Genomic DNA, 16,777 nt, shown 5'->3' with positions numbered 1-16,777 from the left:
CGTAGGGAAGACACTTGTAACACAGTTCAAACTATCGAAGCAAACAGGGCTTCGTATTAATGAAATTTATACGTTTATTAATAAAATAAAGATATTATTATTGTTTTATCTATAAATTAATAGGTGAAGAAAAAACATTGTACCCCTTTTCAAGAAAATTGCACGCACTGAGGAGTGTGAAATAACCGACACTTATATAGAGAAGGAGTGCAGAAAGCAATTTTTTTTTAATTATATATATTTCTATAAACACATAAAATCAATAAACGCAACACACACTAACATATATTTGTCACACACGCATATGTACTCTTTTTCAGAAGACATTAGACAAATTAATAATCTTTGACAACAGAACCAATAATGTTCAAACTTAAAATTTCAATTAATTTTTGTTCAGTTCCATCACTCGGCGACCACTAGTTATTATAAATGTGAAAGTTATTTTGTAGTCGATATTTCCTTTTTTCTTTCACGCAATAATGGATACAGCTGTCTGATAGTTAAAGGTCTGGACTCCGATGAGTGAAGACAGTTTTATTCGAAGTAAATTATCGTTTCTATGGAATGGACACATTTAAACAATTAAAATATTAATTGATATAATGGTTAAGGTCGTCGTGAGCGATCCTGTATTCCTGAGAGTTCTCCAGATATACTTTTATTGTACACAAAACAAAAATAAAAATATTAAAAATGCAAATACAAAAGAAGGAGGATACAATTTGGCGGCTTTATCGCTACAAAGCGATCGATCGCTTCCAGCCTACCAAAGCGTTTTTAGAAAAAACTGTAGATGCATGGCAGGTTGATGGACTTTGATGGAATTTAGCATGACATTATCTTAAATAAATGTCGTGAAACAATAGAATTACAAGACGTGCGACTTGCAAGTGAAGTTGTAGACCTGGTTATTGCGGTATGCTGCTGGCACCATTGAGCCAACCCTATTGAAAAATCGTACCGTTCCCTCAAAAAGCTGAGAACTAATACAAGACGTGAGAGTAAATTTCTAGAGCTACTATTGCGATTTAATGATATTGCGATTGCTGACACCATTAAATAACTCGAGCTCGACGTTGCCCGTCAAAAGGGCATCAATCTTTTATTCTATGTACTGCGACATACGTATCAACTCTTCATATATGCCTGTGATAGGCCTACATTATATCAATTAACTAATAATCAGCCTACCTTTGCAATATCAAAATAACAAGTATAATCCTTCTGTCACCGATAATAGGTACTGCACTTATGTATACGCCCACGTGTATTTATTCCATTCTAGGCCGTACTAATTATCTCGTCCCTATACTAAATAACAATGATAAAAGCATTGTTTCATGAACGCCGCAGCGTAATGCCAGTGAAGGTGTTTGTTATGCTATGCATACATCTTATAACGAGATAGTTACCTTTACGCGTACAAAGGGGTTTGAACTTTTCAACATGCAGCCTGGCTTAGTTAAAGTCTGCCTTTGTTACTTAAACAGCGGAAATACTTATATACTGTATAAATCAATAGCTGGTGGCATCAATACAATTAAGTATTGATAGATACTGATCTAGGTTTACGAGATATGTTTGTATTTCGTTAACACAGGTTAATTTAGAAAAATAAAAAGGCTGAAATAATCATCGCCCGTTCTACCCCTTTTCTACAGATGTTTAAAAACACTTTTTTTTATGAACAATATATTATTGAATTATGTATGTATGATATATAGTCATTAAAGCAGTTTTAGAATTTACTAAACTACCGTCTTATAATAATGCATATGGCCAGCGTGCCTGGAAATATATACTCCCATCACTTAAGCTTCCAGATAATTTGTATGATAAGATTAAAAACAACATTTCTCGTCAATGAGAAGGGTTTAAGGCCGTAGTCCACCACGCGTGCCCAGTGTGGATTGGTGGACTTCGCACACCTTTGAGGACACCGTTGAAGCAAGTGATATTTTAATAGCTTAAAACGCACATAACTTATAGAATTAAGAGGTGCGTTCTGGGATTCAAAAGTGAAGTTGAAGTTGACTCACTGGGCTATCACCGCTTCTCTGCCCTTTCAATCTGCCCTTGAATAACCCCAAACCGTAGTTTTGGGAGAACATAATATAAGATGATATATTTCCACAATTTGCAAGGGCGCGGTAGAAATGGTCTGGTATTGCTTATATCGGGTGACCAGATGGTGAGGAATTTGTTTCTACGGCGTGAGATGAGGTCGGAGAGCAGGGAACATTGGTATTAATGCAAGCAACTCAGAACACTCCTTTAGAAAAAAATAGAAAATACTAAATAAAAGCAAGTCGAGAATCGCTAGAGATATTTTATTCAAAGGATAAATGAAAACTTCAAGACACACAGTGTGTGCACACCGTATGAGTACCTACTGACATTTAGCTATGCAACTTAGTTTTAGCAACACTCATTTTATAATACGAGACAGAATGAAGTATGATCTGTGCATGAATAAATAAATATACTACGACAATATACAACGAGCCATCAACCCCCAAAGTAAGCGTAGCTTGTGTTATGGGTACTAAGATGTCTTATAAATATTTTTATGAATAATACACATAAATACAGATAAGCACCCAACCACTGAAAAATATTCATGTTCATCACACAAACATTTTCGGAGTCAGAAAGCAGGGTCGCTGCCCACTGCACCAATCGGCCGAATGATGATACATCTAATGAAATGAATATAATGTCTGTCTGTGTAATATAATGTCACCCTTCACCTCAGATTGCTATTCATTCGACTTTGTTTTATGTTTATAGAAAAGCGCTTGACTGCAATCACACCTGATGGTAAATGATGATGCTGCCTAAGGTGGAGCGCGCTAGATGTATATTCACTCTTGATTTCAATTTAGTTGTAGTTCTAAGAAATTTTAAAGTATACAGTGTCGCTAAATGAGGGGTTGCAGTCCGCTGAGGAGTTCTGTCCTCTATCTCCAACCATATTCATCAGATCTACACAAACTTTGGGCAACATTAAATACATATTATAACCTCTATAGTACAAAAATAATTTGTTGGAGTTTTGGTGTAAAATCGTCAAACACTTTCATCCCCTCTTCCAAAGGAATCGAGCTTAATGTCGGGATAAAAACTACCTTGTAGTACTTCTAACACCTCCAAGAATATGTGTACAAAGTTTCATGAGGATCGGTTAAGTAGTTTTTGCGTTAAAGCGTAACAAACAAACTTACATTGACATTTACAATATTAGTAGGGATTTACTTTGGTACTGTAAATATATAAGCTTATTTACTGTGGTACTAATCCTTTTTTCCATGATCTACTTTAAATTTATGCATTATATTCGCTTAAATGTCCGATGGAGTACTGAATATTAGTACGTGGAGTACTGAATATTAGTACGTGGAGTACTGACTGACCTGCTGTCAATGTGACACACATTTAAAACAAAAAGTGTTTATGAGCTACTTCAGAGACCATTAGTTACGCTCATTATAGTAGCTAGGAGTCGTTGTCGTTGGATACGGGCATGAGGAATATATACACTTTAATGAATTTATGCATTATTTTCGTTCAAATGTCCGATAAATGGCATAAGTTTGAACATGAGATAATGAGCGCGATAGTTTTTAAACTGATGCATAAACAAACACTTTCAATGTTTAGGTAAAAATAACTAAAAAAGGGTTCGGTATTTATAAAAACTCTATTGTTCAGTTATTCTGTCAGTACTATACCGAAAAAAGCATGGCATTGACGGGAAATTTTCAAATTCCATTCACATCAAATCTACTATTGCATACCGGCAGAATAAAAACTCGTGGGTAAATATTTTGGCGTAATGATGCCCCACGGTTCACTTTATAATTAACTAGGTATTCATTTCTTTAGTAGGCCTATTTTGCATAGACCAGAAGCGATGATAGCCCAGTGGGTATGAGCTCGACTTCACTTTCGGGGGTCCGAGTTCGAATGCCAGCACGCACCTCTATCTTTTCTAAGTTATGTGCCTTTATAGTAATTAAAATCACTTGTTTCAACTCAGGAAAAAATCGTGAGGAACCTGCATGCCTGAGAGATCTCGATAATGTTCTCAAAGGGGTGTGGAGTCCACTAATCCTCTTTTCATTGTGGCACCCGTGCCCTGTAGTGGGCCGGTAATGGGTTGATATGATAATAACCATGATGAAATTCAAATTCAAAATTCATTTATTTCAAGTTGGCCTAATACTTTTGAAACGTCAAGTCTGTCCGTGTGTAGTGACTCTACCACCGGTTCGGAAGGCAGATTCTACCGAGAAGAAGCCGGCAAGAAACTCAGCAGTTGCTCTTTTCCAACATCAAAAATTTACATTATACATTTCAACATTCATTTTTCTATCTTGTGAGAGATGAAAGCGGAGGCGGATGCTTCCAAGCAACCTTGTCATTAAGAAACTCATCAATATTATAATAACCTCGCTGTAATAAATGTGTTTTAACACATTCTTTAAACTAATGCATTGGTAGGTCCAAAATTACCTTTGGAATCATATTATTATTGATGATGATGATAAAAAAAAAAAAAAGCCATAGAGCAGACATTTGAATTAGTTTAGGTTCAGACGTGAGCTGGTTCACACAACCTTACCCGAAGCCAGAACTGGTGACACAGAAGTTTAACCTAGTCACAGATAAACAAAATTCTCTTGTTTTACTTATGTTTGTTTTCAGTACAGCTATATTCGCGATGGAGGGCATCAACGTAGTAATGCCGGTGGAGAATGAGATGGCGAACCCTCGACACTTCCTGGGCTGCCCTGGTGTGCTGAATGTTACCATGGTGCTAGTAGCCAGCCTGTATGCTGTGGTCGGACTGTTTGGCTACCTGAAGTATGGGGATGAGGTGTTGGGGAGCATCACTCTGAATTTGCCTGAGAATGAAGCGTGAGTATTTTTAACCTTACTAACTATGTATTAATGACAAAATATAGAAAGAGGCAACAGTTAAAGGGTTCCAAAACCGAAGAATACTAGCGATGTCCTTTTTTATAACAATAAATTATGGACCAAGTAAGTGTACCAACTGATGGTACAACACGTCTTGCAACTTGCTGCCCTGAGCCCATCAACCTGAGACGTAGTTGCTAAGCCTCTTACACCGGCAACCCATTCCTTCAGACCGTGGCGTACACAGAGTTTTTGACCAGGGTATGCATAAAGAAGGAAAATGGCATACAATGGAAAAACCCTTCCCCTTTATGAGTAATACATTTTTTTAGGGTATGCAGTGATTTTGTGCATGTATGAAGTGCACGCCACTGCTTCAGACCAGTGCACAGCATTACAACAATGCTGCTTTGTGACAGAAATATATAAATAAATATAATACGAAAATACACACATCGCCATCTATCGCCAAAGTAAGCGTTGCTTGTGATATGGGTACTAAGATGACTGATGAATATTTTTATGAATAGGTAATATACATAAATATAAATACATACAATTTGCATATAAACTTAACTAAAACAACATCTCCTGAAGATGCTCCAGTGTCGGAGCTAAACGTGAGTATAGAGTAAGATACATTTTGGAAGATCTACCTATTTCGTGTAATGTACAAAGATTAAAAAAATCATAATACCTGCTTTATTAAGTGTATAAAGTAGGTACGGTTTTTTTGGTTTTCGCAAACTAAGCTTAATGTTTTCATTGTAATAATAAAAAAATAAACAGTTGTTTTTTAAAAGTGTAAATACGAGAAAAGTTCTTTGGTATCGGTATGGTTTCGAGAAAAAATTTAAATAAGTAGAGTCGCAGACTTTATACGGGATCTTATTATGGGGCAAAGCTGCCGATATTAAAACTATATTCATATTGCAGAAAAGAGCTGTGAGGTCAATATATAAACTTAAGTCACGTGAATCCCTCCGTGAAAAATTTAAAGAAATAGGTACCTATACTTACGGTAGACTCACAATATATTTATAACAATATTGTATTTGTAAGACAAATATTAGTCTTTATAAACAAAAAGTGAATATAAACAGTCGACTTACAAGAAATGTTCATAAATTAGTGACATCAGACGATATGTCTGCGAAAGGTGCAGAAGTCATTTGTGGGATTGAGTATACGCTTTTATAATATGATTCCTTAGGTAATTTTGGACCTACCAATGCATAAGTTTAAAGAATGTCTTAAAACACATTTATTACAGCGAGGTTATTATACAATTGATGAGTGTCTTAATGACAAGGTTGCTTGGAAGCATCCGGCTCCGCTTTCATCTCTCACAAGATAGAAAAATGAATGTTATAATGTAAAATGTAAATTTTTGATGTCGGAAAAGAGCAACTGCTGAATTTCTTGCCGAGAAGAATCTCGGTAGAATCTGCCTTCCGAACCGGTGGTAGAGTCACTACACACGGACAGACTTGACGTTTTAAAAGTGCTTGTCAGGCCTACTTGAAATAAATGAATTTTGAATTTTGAATTTGGAATTTGATATAAATGTAAAAGTACAGTACAAGTAATTTTTTAGTAAATGTAGATATTTTGATTTCAATGATATTTCAATGAATACGTAAATTCAACAAGATTGCATAAAGCAATTCAAAAGTTAGTAGTGCATGAATAGTTACCTAGGGAATTTTTGTTTCTTTTTGTACTTAAACCTATTTACTTGTCGATAACGCAGATCAACTAAAGCGCCGTGGAAGGAATTATCCTGGATAAAGTACCAGATATAAATAGTTAGTTTTATAGAACGTGTAACCAAATTACGAAATAAATAAGGAAAAAAATATTAATGAAAATATTAATTGAAAAGAAACATATTTATTTTCCTTTCAAAACATTCTAAGTGTTTACTTATGACAACCGCATTGAAGATAGTAAGTCAGACACGTGCATAGTACCTACGCTACGCGACGCGTACCTAATAAAATTATAGGAACTCGATTTTAATTTTGCATATTGTGATGTTAGGGCTGTATCTGATATATTTCACTAAAAACTATGGCAGCGGTTTACTCAAAAACTCTTAGCTTTTCGGTTTCACAGATACGTTTCAGAGACAGGAAAAAAAATTCCTGTAACGCCTGTGAATTAATATTTCTGTTTTCATTTAAACGTTGTATAGTACAATAATTATTTATTAGGTCCATAGATGCTAGTTTTGATGATTACGTTAAATAAAAAATATGTAAGTACACGGTAGTGAGACAATGGCGTTAACTACTTTCGGAAAGTTAAAGCTAAAGTTACTAGGGTTCGAAACGCACCCAAGCCTATAAAGAAGCCCACAACGATGTCATAATAAAAAAAAACACTTTCCTCTTTATTTGAAGAAATAGAAGGAGTTTAACAACTGGGCACATTGGTAGGTATACCAACTTTCTTTTGTTTTTACTCCTTAATACTAATTCGTCAACTGCATTGATATAATTATAAGTACAATTGAAGTCATTGGTACAATCTGAACACTATGATTCTTTTATCATTTGATAGGTTCAGTCGTTCTTATTAATCTAAATCTTATTAAGTTAAAGCGACCTAATCTGCGACCTTACGAAAAGTAGCGAACATTAGAAAACCTTTACATTAAATGTTACTTATTATTTAAATTGAGAATGTTTTCATTAGGCTAACAACTTCACTGCATTAATGTTACGAAATAAAGTCAGCAGTAGGCTGCCCAATAATTAAATATACAAAATGTTCAGTAGACGGGATTATAATTGCTTTTTAGTTTTTAACGAGGCTACGTTTTCAGAATTACTAGGTACCACCTAAGTTAGTGACTAATCATTTTAATTCCCCATTTTATCGAATAAGCTTCAACAACGTTTTAAGAATCAAGATTTAATTGGCGAAACATCAATTTTCTGTGGGGAAAAACTCATGGATATCCCCGCATGGTACAACAGGTACAAGGGACGTTTTAGCAGTCTTACGAAAACTACTAAACCTTCTGGTTCTCCTGCTCACCGCTTGAGGAAAGAGCCTCCCATCTCTTCCATATGAGAAATTGTTAATCGATGTTTCCAGGGGCCCCACACTCCAGCGGCCCGAATGCTGCTCTTCTCCTCAGACGAATCAAAAGAGAACCACATAACCTAGGCACACGTGGAGTGGAGTTTAGCCGACCTGGCACGCCATCCACCGAAACGCCTGGCTAGGAGTAGCAGTAATAGAGTGGCATACAAACAGACTTGACGTTTCATAAGTGCTTATTTATTAATTACGCCTACTTGAAATAAATGAATTTTGAATTTTGAATTTTATGAATATTTTAGAGACTAAAAAATTCACAGTAAATTGTTTTAAGCCTTTATCTTTTCGGAATCCTATATCCGTCCGTTGGATTCAACTATCTGATACCTTAGAAATAAAGAAACGCATATTTAACAGAATGGATTGTTCTTCTTAATATGGCCTGGAAATGTTGTTAATGTATATTAACATAGCTTAATATATCATACTAAAAGTCCTTTTTACCTGCTGTTAGTTCTTTGTTACTCAAAAAGTAACGGCATTTTCCTTGGACATCTACGTATAGAAAAGGCGTAACGTGGACTAATCTTGACGTGGAAAGAAGTCTCATCGGGAATTATATCTGTATTTATCCCCAAGATCGATTCTGCCTCGATTTTGATAAAAGGCTACATAAAGAAAAGGGAAGTGAATCCAGCCTTACTTTATGATAACTAATCTATCTACATTCATGTTAGTGAAATATATGTGCGCGTAGAATATTTTAATGCCTTTTAAAAAAAGTTTTTTTTTATGTAACCTGGTCTTTGATTTTACTAGAGTTCTATTAACAAGGATTTGCAGTATAATATTAATAAATAAATAAAGTTTAAAGTCTACGACTATAGCTCCATTTTCTCAAGACTGGCTTAGCTTATGGATGACTGTGTACCTACTTATTAGACAAGAATTATTTTAAAATGACAGTTTATTTGACATGCCCTGTAGTTCTGAAAATAAGGGTTAAAATTCAGAAAAAAGCCGGCAAATAAAATAAAATAAAACTCATTTAAGCGATGGTAATACGTTTTCTTTATTATAGAATATGTACTAAATACTAAAACAGATCTAGAGGTAGGTGAGTATTGATAAAATTCTTACATCATCTCAAGGGTCAAAGAACCAATTTGTAGGCTGTATGGCACAATTTTCAAATTTCAATATTCTTACAGTGTTTGGCAGTCGTTTTTTATAAATACATTGGTGCCCACCCACTTGTTCAAGATTTTATTATAATTATAATGTTCTTGTTACAGTCTGGCGTTGGCAGCGAAGATCCTAGTGGCGCTGGCAGTGTTCTTCACGTATTTCCTCCAGATGTACGCGCCTATGGATATAATGTGGACACGGTTGAAGGACAGGATTAGTGTAAGGTTCCATAATGAAGGACAGATATTGATGAGGACGTTGAGTGTCATGCTCACTGGTGAGTAGTTTGATACTGTGAATACTAAAAGCACGTTAAGCCTTTGGTAGCAGTAGGATAGCCACGACCTAAGCCTCCCACCAGAACAGACCAAAGAGAATTCAGAAATTATAAATTCTGCACTTGCCTGGGATCGAACCTATAACACCTATATCTCGACTCGACTTCGCTTTCGCGGGGTCTACTTCGAATCCCAGCACGCATCTCTAATTCTTCTAAGTTATGTGCGTTTTAAGTAATTCAAATATCACTTGCTTCAACGGTGAAGGAAAACACAGAGAGGGAACCTGTACGCCTTAGAGTTCTACATAATGTTCTCCAGGGTGTGAGGAGCCAGCGTGGTGGACTTGGGCCCTAACCGCTTCTCACTGTGAGAGGAGATCCGTTCCCTGTAACATCGCTAAAAATGTACCCGGCTAAGTTTGTTTTATGCGACTTAGATCAAGGCGAATTTGAAACCTTCCTAGCTTTAAGTTAACCAATGTATTTTTATAATTGTTATTAGTGTTTGTACCTACACTTGGAGGAATATGAAAGGCAAATATTAATTTCGGCATCGACGGTAGGAGAGCCGTAGCTTAAGTGGTGAAAGCGCTCAGGCCGCGATTGCCCGAGAGTCGCAGGTTCAAATCTTGTCGGTTCCGAAAATTTTTATATGCATTTTAAATTAAACAATGTGGTTTTAACTACGACTTATATCTTCCTTTTTCAGTGATCCTAGCGGTAGCAGTACCAGACCTCGAGCTCCTAATAGGGCTGGTAGGGGCTGTCTTCTTCTCCACTCTAGGACTCTTCATCCCAGTGGTCGTACAAACTGTCCACAAGTGGGACCGGGGTCTGGGCACGTGTTCTTACATACTGTGGAAGAATGCATTGCTGCTACTATTTTACGTGTTGGTGCTAGTTTCCGGGTGCTATTCGTCGGTTACTGCAATTGTTGTAAAGTTCACTTCTACTTACTTTTAAGACTAAGCTTAAATACAATCAGGAGCTGCCTATACTGTGAAATAGCAAATGATTATTTGCATACTTACCTAGTTATTGACTGAAGACAATAATTGTTTGTTCAGCCGAATCAGTAATTTTACATACAACCTAGGTAGCAGATTTAAGAGACTCTCGAATACCAGGGATCCATGATTTAAGATAGCTATGATAACTATAATGTATGATAATATCTCAAAACTACATGCTTAGTAGATATGATCGTATTATTTACATTTGCCTACGGGTGAGAACAATACACCTAATAACCAGTTATAGCCGAATTTTAGCATAATCCCACCCTGACGGCGCTCGTTGCGGTTCGACCCTTTAAACCTCAATAGAGTAGGATCGCTTTGTTGTCGTTTCTATGGCCGTGTCTCAAGGCACTTTTCTCAGAAATGACTTAGTATAGTTTAAAGTCTAATTGAATGGAATGTACAGAATGTATAAAAACATAGAAAAATATTCAAATCAGTCAAACCGTTTCTGCTTTGTCAAGCGAAACGAATAGCAATTCATTTTTTGAAGTGATAACGTAGAAAAATATTCTAATCAGTCAAACCGTTTCTGAGTTTTGTCAAGAGTAACGAATAGCAATTCATTTTTTGAAGTGATAACCTCTTATTCAAGGGTAAACCGCTGCGTTACGTACCGCGTTACGGTGCTAGTCTGTCTTTCTTCCCATTCTCTCACACACTAATAGCAGTAGGCTGGCACTTCTTCTCTCACTGTATCCCACAGTGCTAGCCGTATTTCGTACATACGCTTCTATGTCATATTAAATAATACAACTTAGATTCGTTTAAGTTACCACTTCTGTCTGGCGTCCCTATTTTTTTTTATCGATATATATTTGTGATACCTACTGGGGGAGCGTGGGTATATATCACCAAAGTTCTGAATCCAGACTGATATTAAAATTTTCTTGAGCAAAATAGCCATTTTTACCCTGTTCTTGAAATAAATTAGGTAGGCCGAAGATCGTCTTGGCTAAAAAACTTGGCCATTGGTACGGGCAAAGTATCCGATCGTTGTCAAGATCGTTATACAGTCGCGTCCAAAGTACAGATAGCCAGTGGTTGCCAACATCCGTTAGGCGAGAACAATGATAGTGTTATTTAGTAATAAGATAGGTTTTAGTAGTTAGTTACTCAATGCGTCACACATTTTGTCCCAAGGTCGCACTATAAGCGGGCCTACGGGAGCTCTTCATCAATTATATTAACTCTAGGCGTCAAAATCAAATTAGGCATATGGAACTACAAAGGCAATAATTAATGTAATAAAAATACTACAAGTATATTTCACGTAAAGGAAATGTCGTAATAATATTTTTATACATTTTGGGTTCATACAGAGGCCCGCCCAAACGTGCGAGGGGTCTTAATACAATTTTATCGTCCGGAAAATGGAATTCTGTCTAATCTCTCCAGGTGGTGAGAGTTATGAGCGTATATTAACTTTATTGACCTTTCTGATCCCACTTCTGATATCAAATAGACTAGCCAATGCCGGCAACTTCTTCTGCGTAAAACATTTTATCCCTGAGATTAAGAAATTTTACCGCTGCGCCCACGCCCTTCTCGAGAAAACAAGCTAAGGTCAAAGCTAAAAGTAAATTCTTCTCCAAAGGATTTCCAATTCGCACGTTCGCCCGTTCGAGATCTAGAGTGTATGTCTACGAGAATACACGAATATAGAAGAGTTAATTTTCTTGTTTGAACGCGCTAATATCTGAAACGTCCAGTCGAATTAAACAAAAATATATGCATTTTTGAGGAAAGCTATCGGCTTTTAAACATGAAGCTACGGCATTTGCGCCTCACAATAAAACAATACATTTTCAAATTTATTTAACCTTATCATTGTGCCAACAAGTATAGTGATTCCACTACAGGTTAGCCCTTGAATACAATCTTACGTGGTTAGTGATGATGTAGTCTAAGATAGTAACGGGCTGACCTTTTAGAGGTACGGCAGACCAGATCAGACCAGAGAAACTCAGAAACAATATATATTTCCAAATTGCCACTACAAGGGACACCAGGACCACCGGAGGTGATGTAAGTGCTGGACGAGGCCTCAACTGGCCTCAGCAATAAGGATAACTTACATGCGTATGTGTACGCAGAGAACAGACAATTGACACAGAATGGTATCTGAGGGAAGGGAAAAAATAAAAGGTGGGAAGCTGATGTTAAACAGGGTGGCGGGGCTAACGTGGCGCAGAATAATTCAAAAATTCGAAATTCATTTCTTTCAAGTAGGCCTAATACAAGCACTCTTGAAACGTCAAGTCTGTCTGTGAGACTGTGTTTAGTGACTCTACCGCCGGTTCAAAAGGCAGATTCTACCGAGAAGAAGCCGGCAAGACACTCAGTAGTTGCTCTTTTCCAATATCAACAATTTACATTTTACATTTTAAAATTCATTTTTCTATTTTGTGAGAGATGAAAGCGGAGCCGGATTCAAGCAACCTTGTCATTAAGAAATTCATCAATTATATAATAACCTCGCTGTAATAAATGTGTTTTAACACATTCTTTAAACTTATGCATTGGTAGGTTCAAAATTACCTTAAATCATATTAAAAAAGCGTATACTCAATCCCACAAATGACTTCTGCACCTTTCGCAGACGATTTGCTAATAGTTCAGGAAAAAAACAATGTAGAAGTCCCCACGACTAGAGGCTGGAGACAAAACTTATATAACCCAAATAGATCTACTGACAACAGATTTAATTTACTTGTGCACGTCCCAAAGCAACAGGAGAATTTTGCACCCGTTTGATATCACATAAAACTGTGGGATGTCCTTTCCCCGTGATAATATGTCTCGTGCCAATGCTCCCTTGCTGCAGGAGGCCTATGTCGCAGGACAAGCTAATGCATTTAGAATAAAGGCTATTAGTATGATGCTGCCCATACGACGTCGGCATTTACCACGAGATCAAAAGCCTCATGCAGCAATATTATAAATAAACTTATATAATATTATAAATAAACTTATTTAGTATAATAATAAACTTTTTTTCAAGTAACCGAGGCCCATTTGTTAGTATTATATACTTATAAACTATTATAGCAGGTAAACTTATTTTATTTTATTTATTTAACTAGCGTAACCAGCCCCCTTTGCCGGGCTAGATTTTGCTTTATTTTATTTAAACAATAAACTTAAATCATTAAATTTGTAATTTAAGTCTCATAATATATTAAATCATTTGTTCTCTTCTATTCTCTTCTCGAGCGGGTGAAGATCATTATCTACACCCATGTACACCCAACAATGGATAAACATCATAGTAAATAAAAGCTGTCATTGACAGTTCAAAAATAGGAGTGCTCCGATAGTCACCAAACTTTACAGGATTACTCGCCAGGTCAATCCGGAGATTCCCTGAAAGTTTAATTGAAATCGGTCCAGCCGTTTCGGAGCCTATACGGAACATACTACACACTTTCTCTTTCATATATATAGATAGATATTATATGAAAGACATTGCTTAGCCATTCCATTCGAAATAGCGCGGCAATGACTCACGTATGTGCTGTCCAATCTGCTTGCAACCAATTTCAGGATGCTGTTACTGCCCGTAGTCTTCGAACCAGGAATCCACATCTTTTTCGTATAATGGCAAAGAAGCATAGAAGCAATACTATGATATAATATGAAATAAATCATTATGATTTTTTTTCTTCATTCGGAATTTTATAGTTATTCAAATAAAACCAATGAGTACCAGTTATGAATATTATTTATTCATTGAATAACAAATATAACACATTTTGTTACAAATCTTATTACTCTTCAGCTGCCAATAATTACATTGGTCTGTACATAATTTTTTTTTTAATTTAATAAAGTTAAATCACAGACTTACTTTTAAAAGTAACACTGGGCCGTGTGACCTAGGTTACATATAAAGTAGTTTTAGTTACAATTTAGTCTGTGAATATTTAGTTAACTTATTGTAACGCTATTTTTAGTTTAATTAATAAATTATGGTAGTTTATCCTATAACTTATGTAAACTCGAAAATATAATATTTCATATGCAGGTATGATACAATGTTTTTTTTTTTATTTTAATAAGTATGTTATGAATATATAATATATAAACCTTTTATATAATATCGGGCCATAATTGTCAGCTTTTTCATGAACTTATTAGGGTTCCGTAATCATAAAAAAGAAAAATGTTCCATAAGGTTTATGCATTCTTTCAGTAAATAAAATATAACTTGAGTAAGAAATTCTATTTAATGGCATGACTACGGAACCACATGAAACCATTTTTGTGATCAAGCATGACCTTTTTATTAATCTGAATAAAAATATTTAAAAATAATCTATACTGTCTGTTTATGACTTCCCGATAGTATTAATATGGATATAACTTTTTTGTAGCTTATTAAATAGTTTTCAAGAATAATTTTTCATTTTGTACTGTTGTGAACTGTCCCATTGATTGCGTTATTGCGTGTAATTTACTTGATTTGCGTTAGGAGTATTCGGTAAAAAAATAGAATTGAAATATTTTCAGTATAATCTTGAATGTTAATAAACTATCAATATTATGATATGCCTAACATTATGCTACCGTACTTTTGCGATGTGGTATTTTAGTCCATAAAATTAAGGAGAGGTCTGGCTGGCTGTTTACACGGTTTTTTTTTAAACTTTATTCTCATACTTTTCTAGTGACACTTCTTTAGTTACAAGGGGGAAAGTATAGCTCATGTAACAAAAGTGACATTAAGGTATTTTGGCGCATCGAAGCTTTTTGTAGGAAACTTCTGTGGAGTTGGTCCAGATAAACGCACCCCATCTGGGTTAAGAGAAAGAGAAAGAGAGTCAAATAAAGGAGAAAAAGTGCTGCCGAAGATTTTGAAAGGCTCAAGTCTCAAACTGTAAATCTAATAAGGGGTTTCACAGTATTTTTTTAAATCAGTTTTCTAAGGAACGTATTTATAAAAGCGACAGAAACAGTAATGTAACAGAATCAAATACCATTATACCATTATATTATGTTAAAGACAATAATTTAGTGTTAATAAGTATAAAATAAATAACGAGTTTAAGTAACTGCGTACCTAATGTAAACTGTGATAACGTATGTAAACATATAACATAAATACATAATATATCAATATATAAAACCTCAAAACAAATAAAACAACACAATTCAAATGATCCGCTTCAAAAATAATGATCCTTCACTAGTTTCTTAACGGTCCCAATAGATTGCGCCTCACGGATATCTAACTTTTTCAAGTAACACCTGAACACCAAGAGTTCATAAAATACTAGGATTTGATTTGAATCACCACGCATCGCGCCTTAACTCACATACTCCTTGCCAGCGTTTCTATATATACACGAAACTTTTAATATGTAATGTAAGTTAAAAATAGGTTATTTTTAGATAATATTCCGTCAATATAAATAATCCTATGTACAACTATACATTAAATATTATTAACCTTATACATTATATTGCAGTGTAACAATACATTATATATTAGTGGCTGTTTAATATATTATAATGATAACATGTCTCTTTAAAAAAGTGTCAACTTAAATTTTGTCCATTCCAGTCCATTTCAATCGCCATTTATGAAATAATAGTGTCTAAAATTAATAATACACCGTCACACTTATAGCGCTAAAATGAGGTAATTGGAGACAAAAATAAATGACAGCAAATATCCAGAAAAATTCATCTAGGTCAATATATTTTATATATATGTATACATACAACGTGTAAAGGAATTACGAAACAATATTGAAGGATGCATAAGTATATTTCATAAAGAAAAACAACATAATGGATAATTTTTAGAGGTGATTTTCTAGCACACCCTTTCCAATAAAAGCTTCCGTTAACACACAATCATTGCTCTGTGTAGACAGCTTTTCCGGACCTCTGTATGACTATCCTTACTCTGTGATAATATTAACATTAAAAACTTTATATATAATTTATTTAATACGTTTTTAATATAAGTTAAGGGCTTAAAATACTGACAGTCCATGCTTGCAATTATATGCTTCGCACCCCATCGCCGAATCGATATGATTACTTTAATTATAACTCTAATACTATTTTATTGTATTCCACAATAAGCTAAATATAAATTAAGAGACATAACATCAGCCTTAAGAATTATTTTGGAACATCGGACTAGATGAAGATTATTTTAAGAGATCTTTGTATTTTAATATGACTAAAAAATAATACTGTAGCAGTTTTTAATTCCCTTAGAATGAGTTTTACGTGCTCGAAATCGAAGTCATTTTTGAGAGTCGAAACCACTGTAATGAAAGAGTAAAGTGGCCCTTAT

At 35.1% G+C, this 16,777-nt stretch overlaps 1 protein-coding gene across 1 annotated transcript in view; it reads left to right on the top strand.

Moving 5' to 3' along the window:
* LOC120623887 (proton-coupled amino acid transporter-like protein CG1139) overlaps nt 1-10,566 on the top strand; it is a 39,445-nt gene extending 28,879 nt beyond the window's left edge. The window contains exons 7-9 of the mRNA XM_039890169.1: nt 4,711-4,923; nt 9,273-9,442; nt 10,155-10,566. Coding sequence (XP_039746103.1) covers nt 4,711-4,923; nt 9,273-9,442; nt 10,155-10,408 — 637 coding nt within the window. The 3' untranslated portion in view covers nt 10,409-10,566. The remainder of the gene's footprint in view (nt 1-4,710; nt 4,924-9,272; nt 9,443-10,154) is intronic.
* Nucleotides 10,567-16,777: the final 6,211 nt, after the last annotated feature.

This window comes from Pararge aegeria, chromosome 5 (assembly GCF_905163445.1).
Source record: "Pararge aegeria chromosome 5, ilParAegt1.1, whole genome shotgun sequence".
Classification (NCBI taxonomy): Eukaryota; Metazoa; Arthropoda; class Insecta; order Lepidoptera; family Nymphalidae; genus Pararge; species Pararge aegeria.
This window is presented reverse-complemented; position numbering and strand designations above follow the sequence as displayed.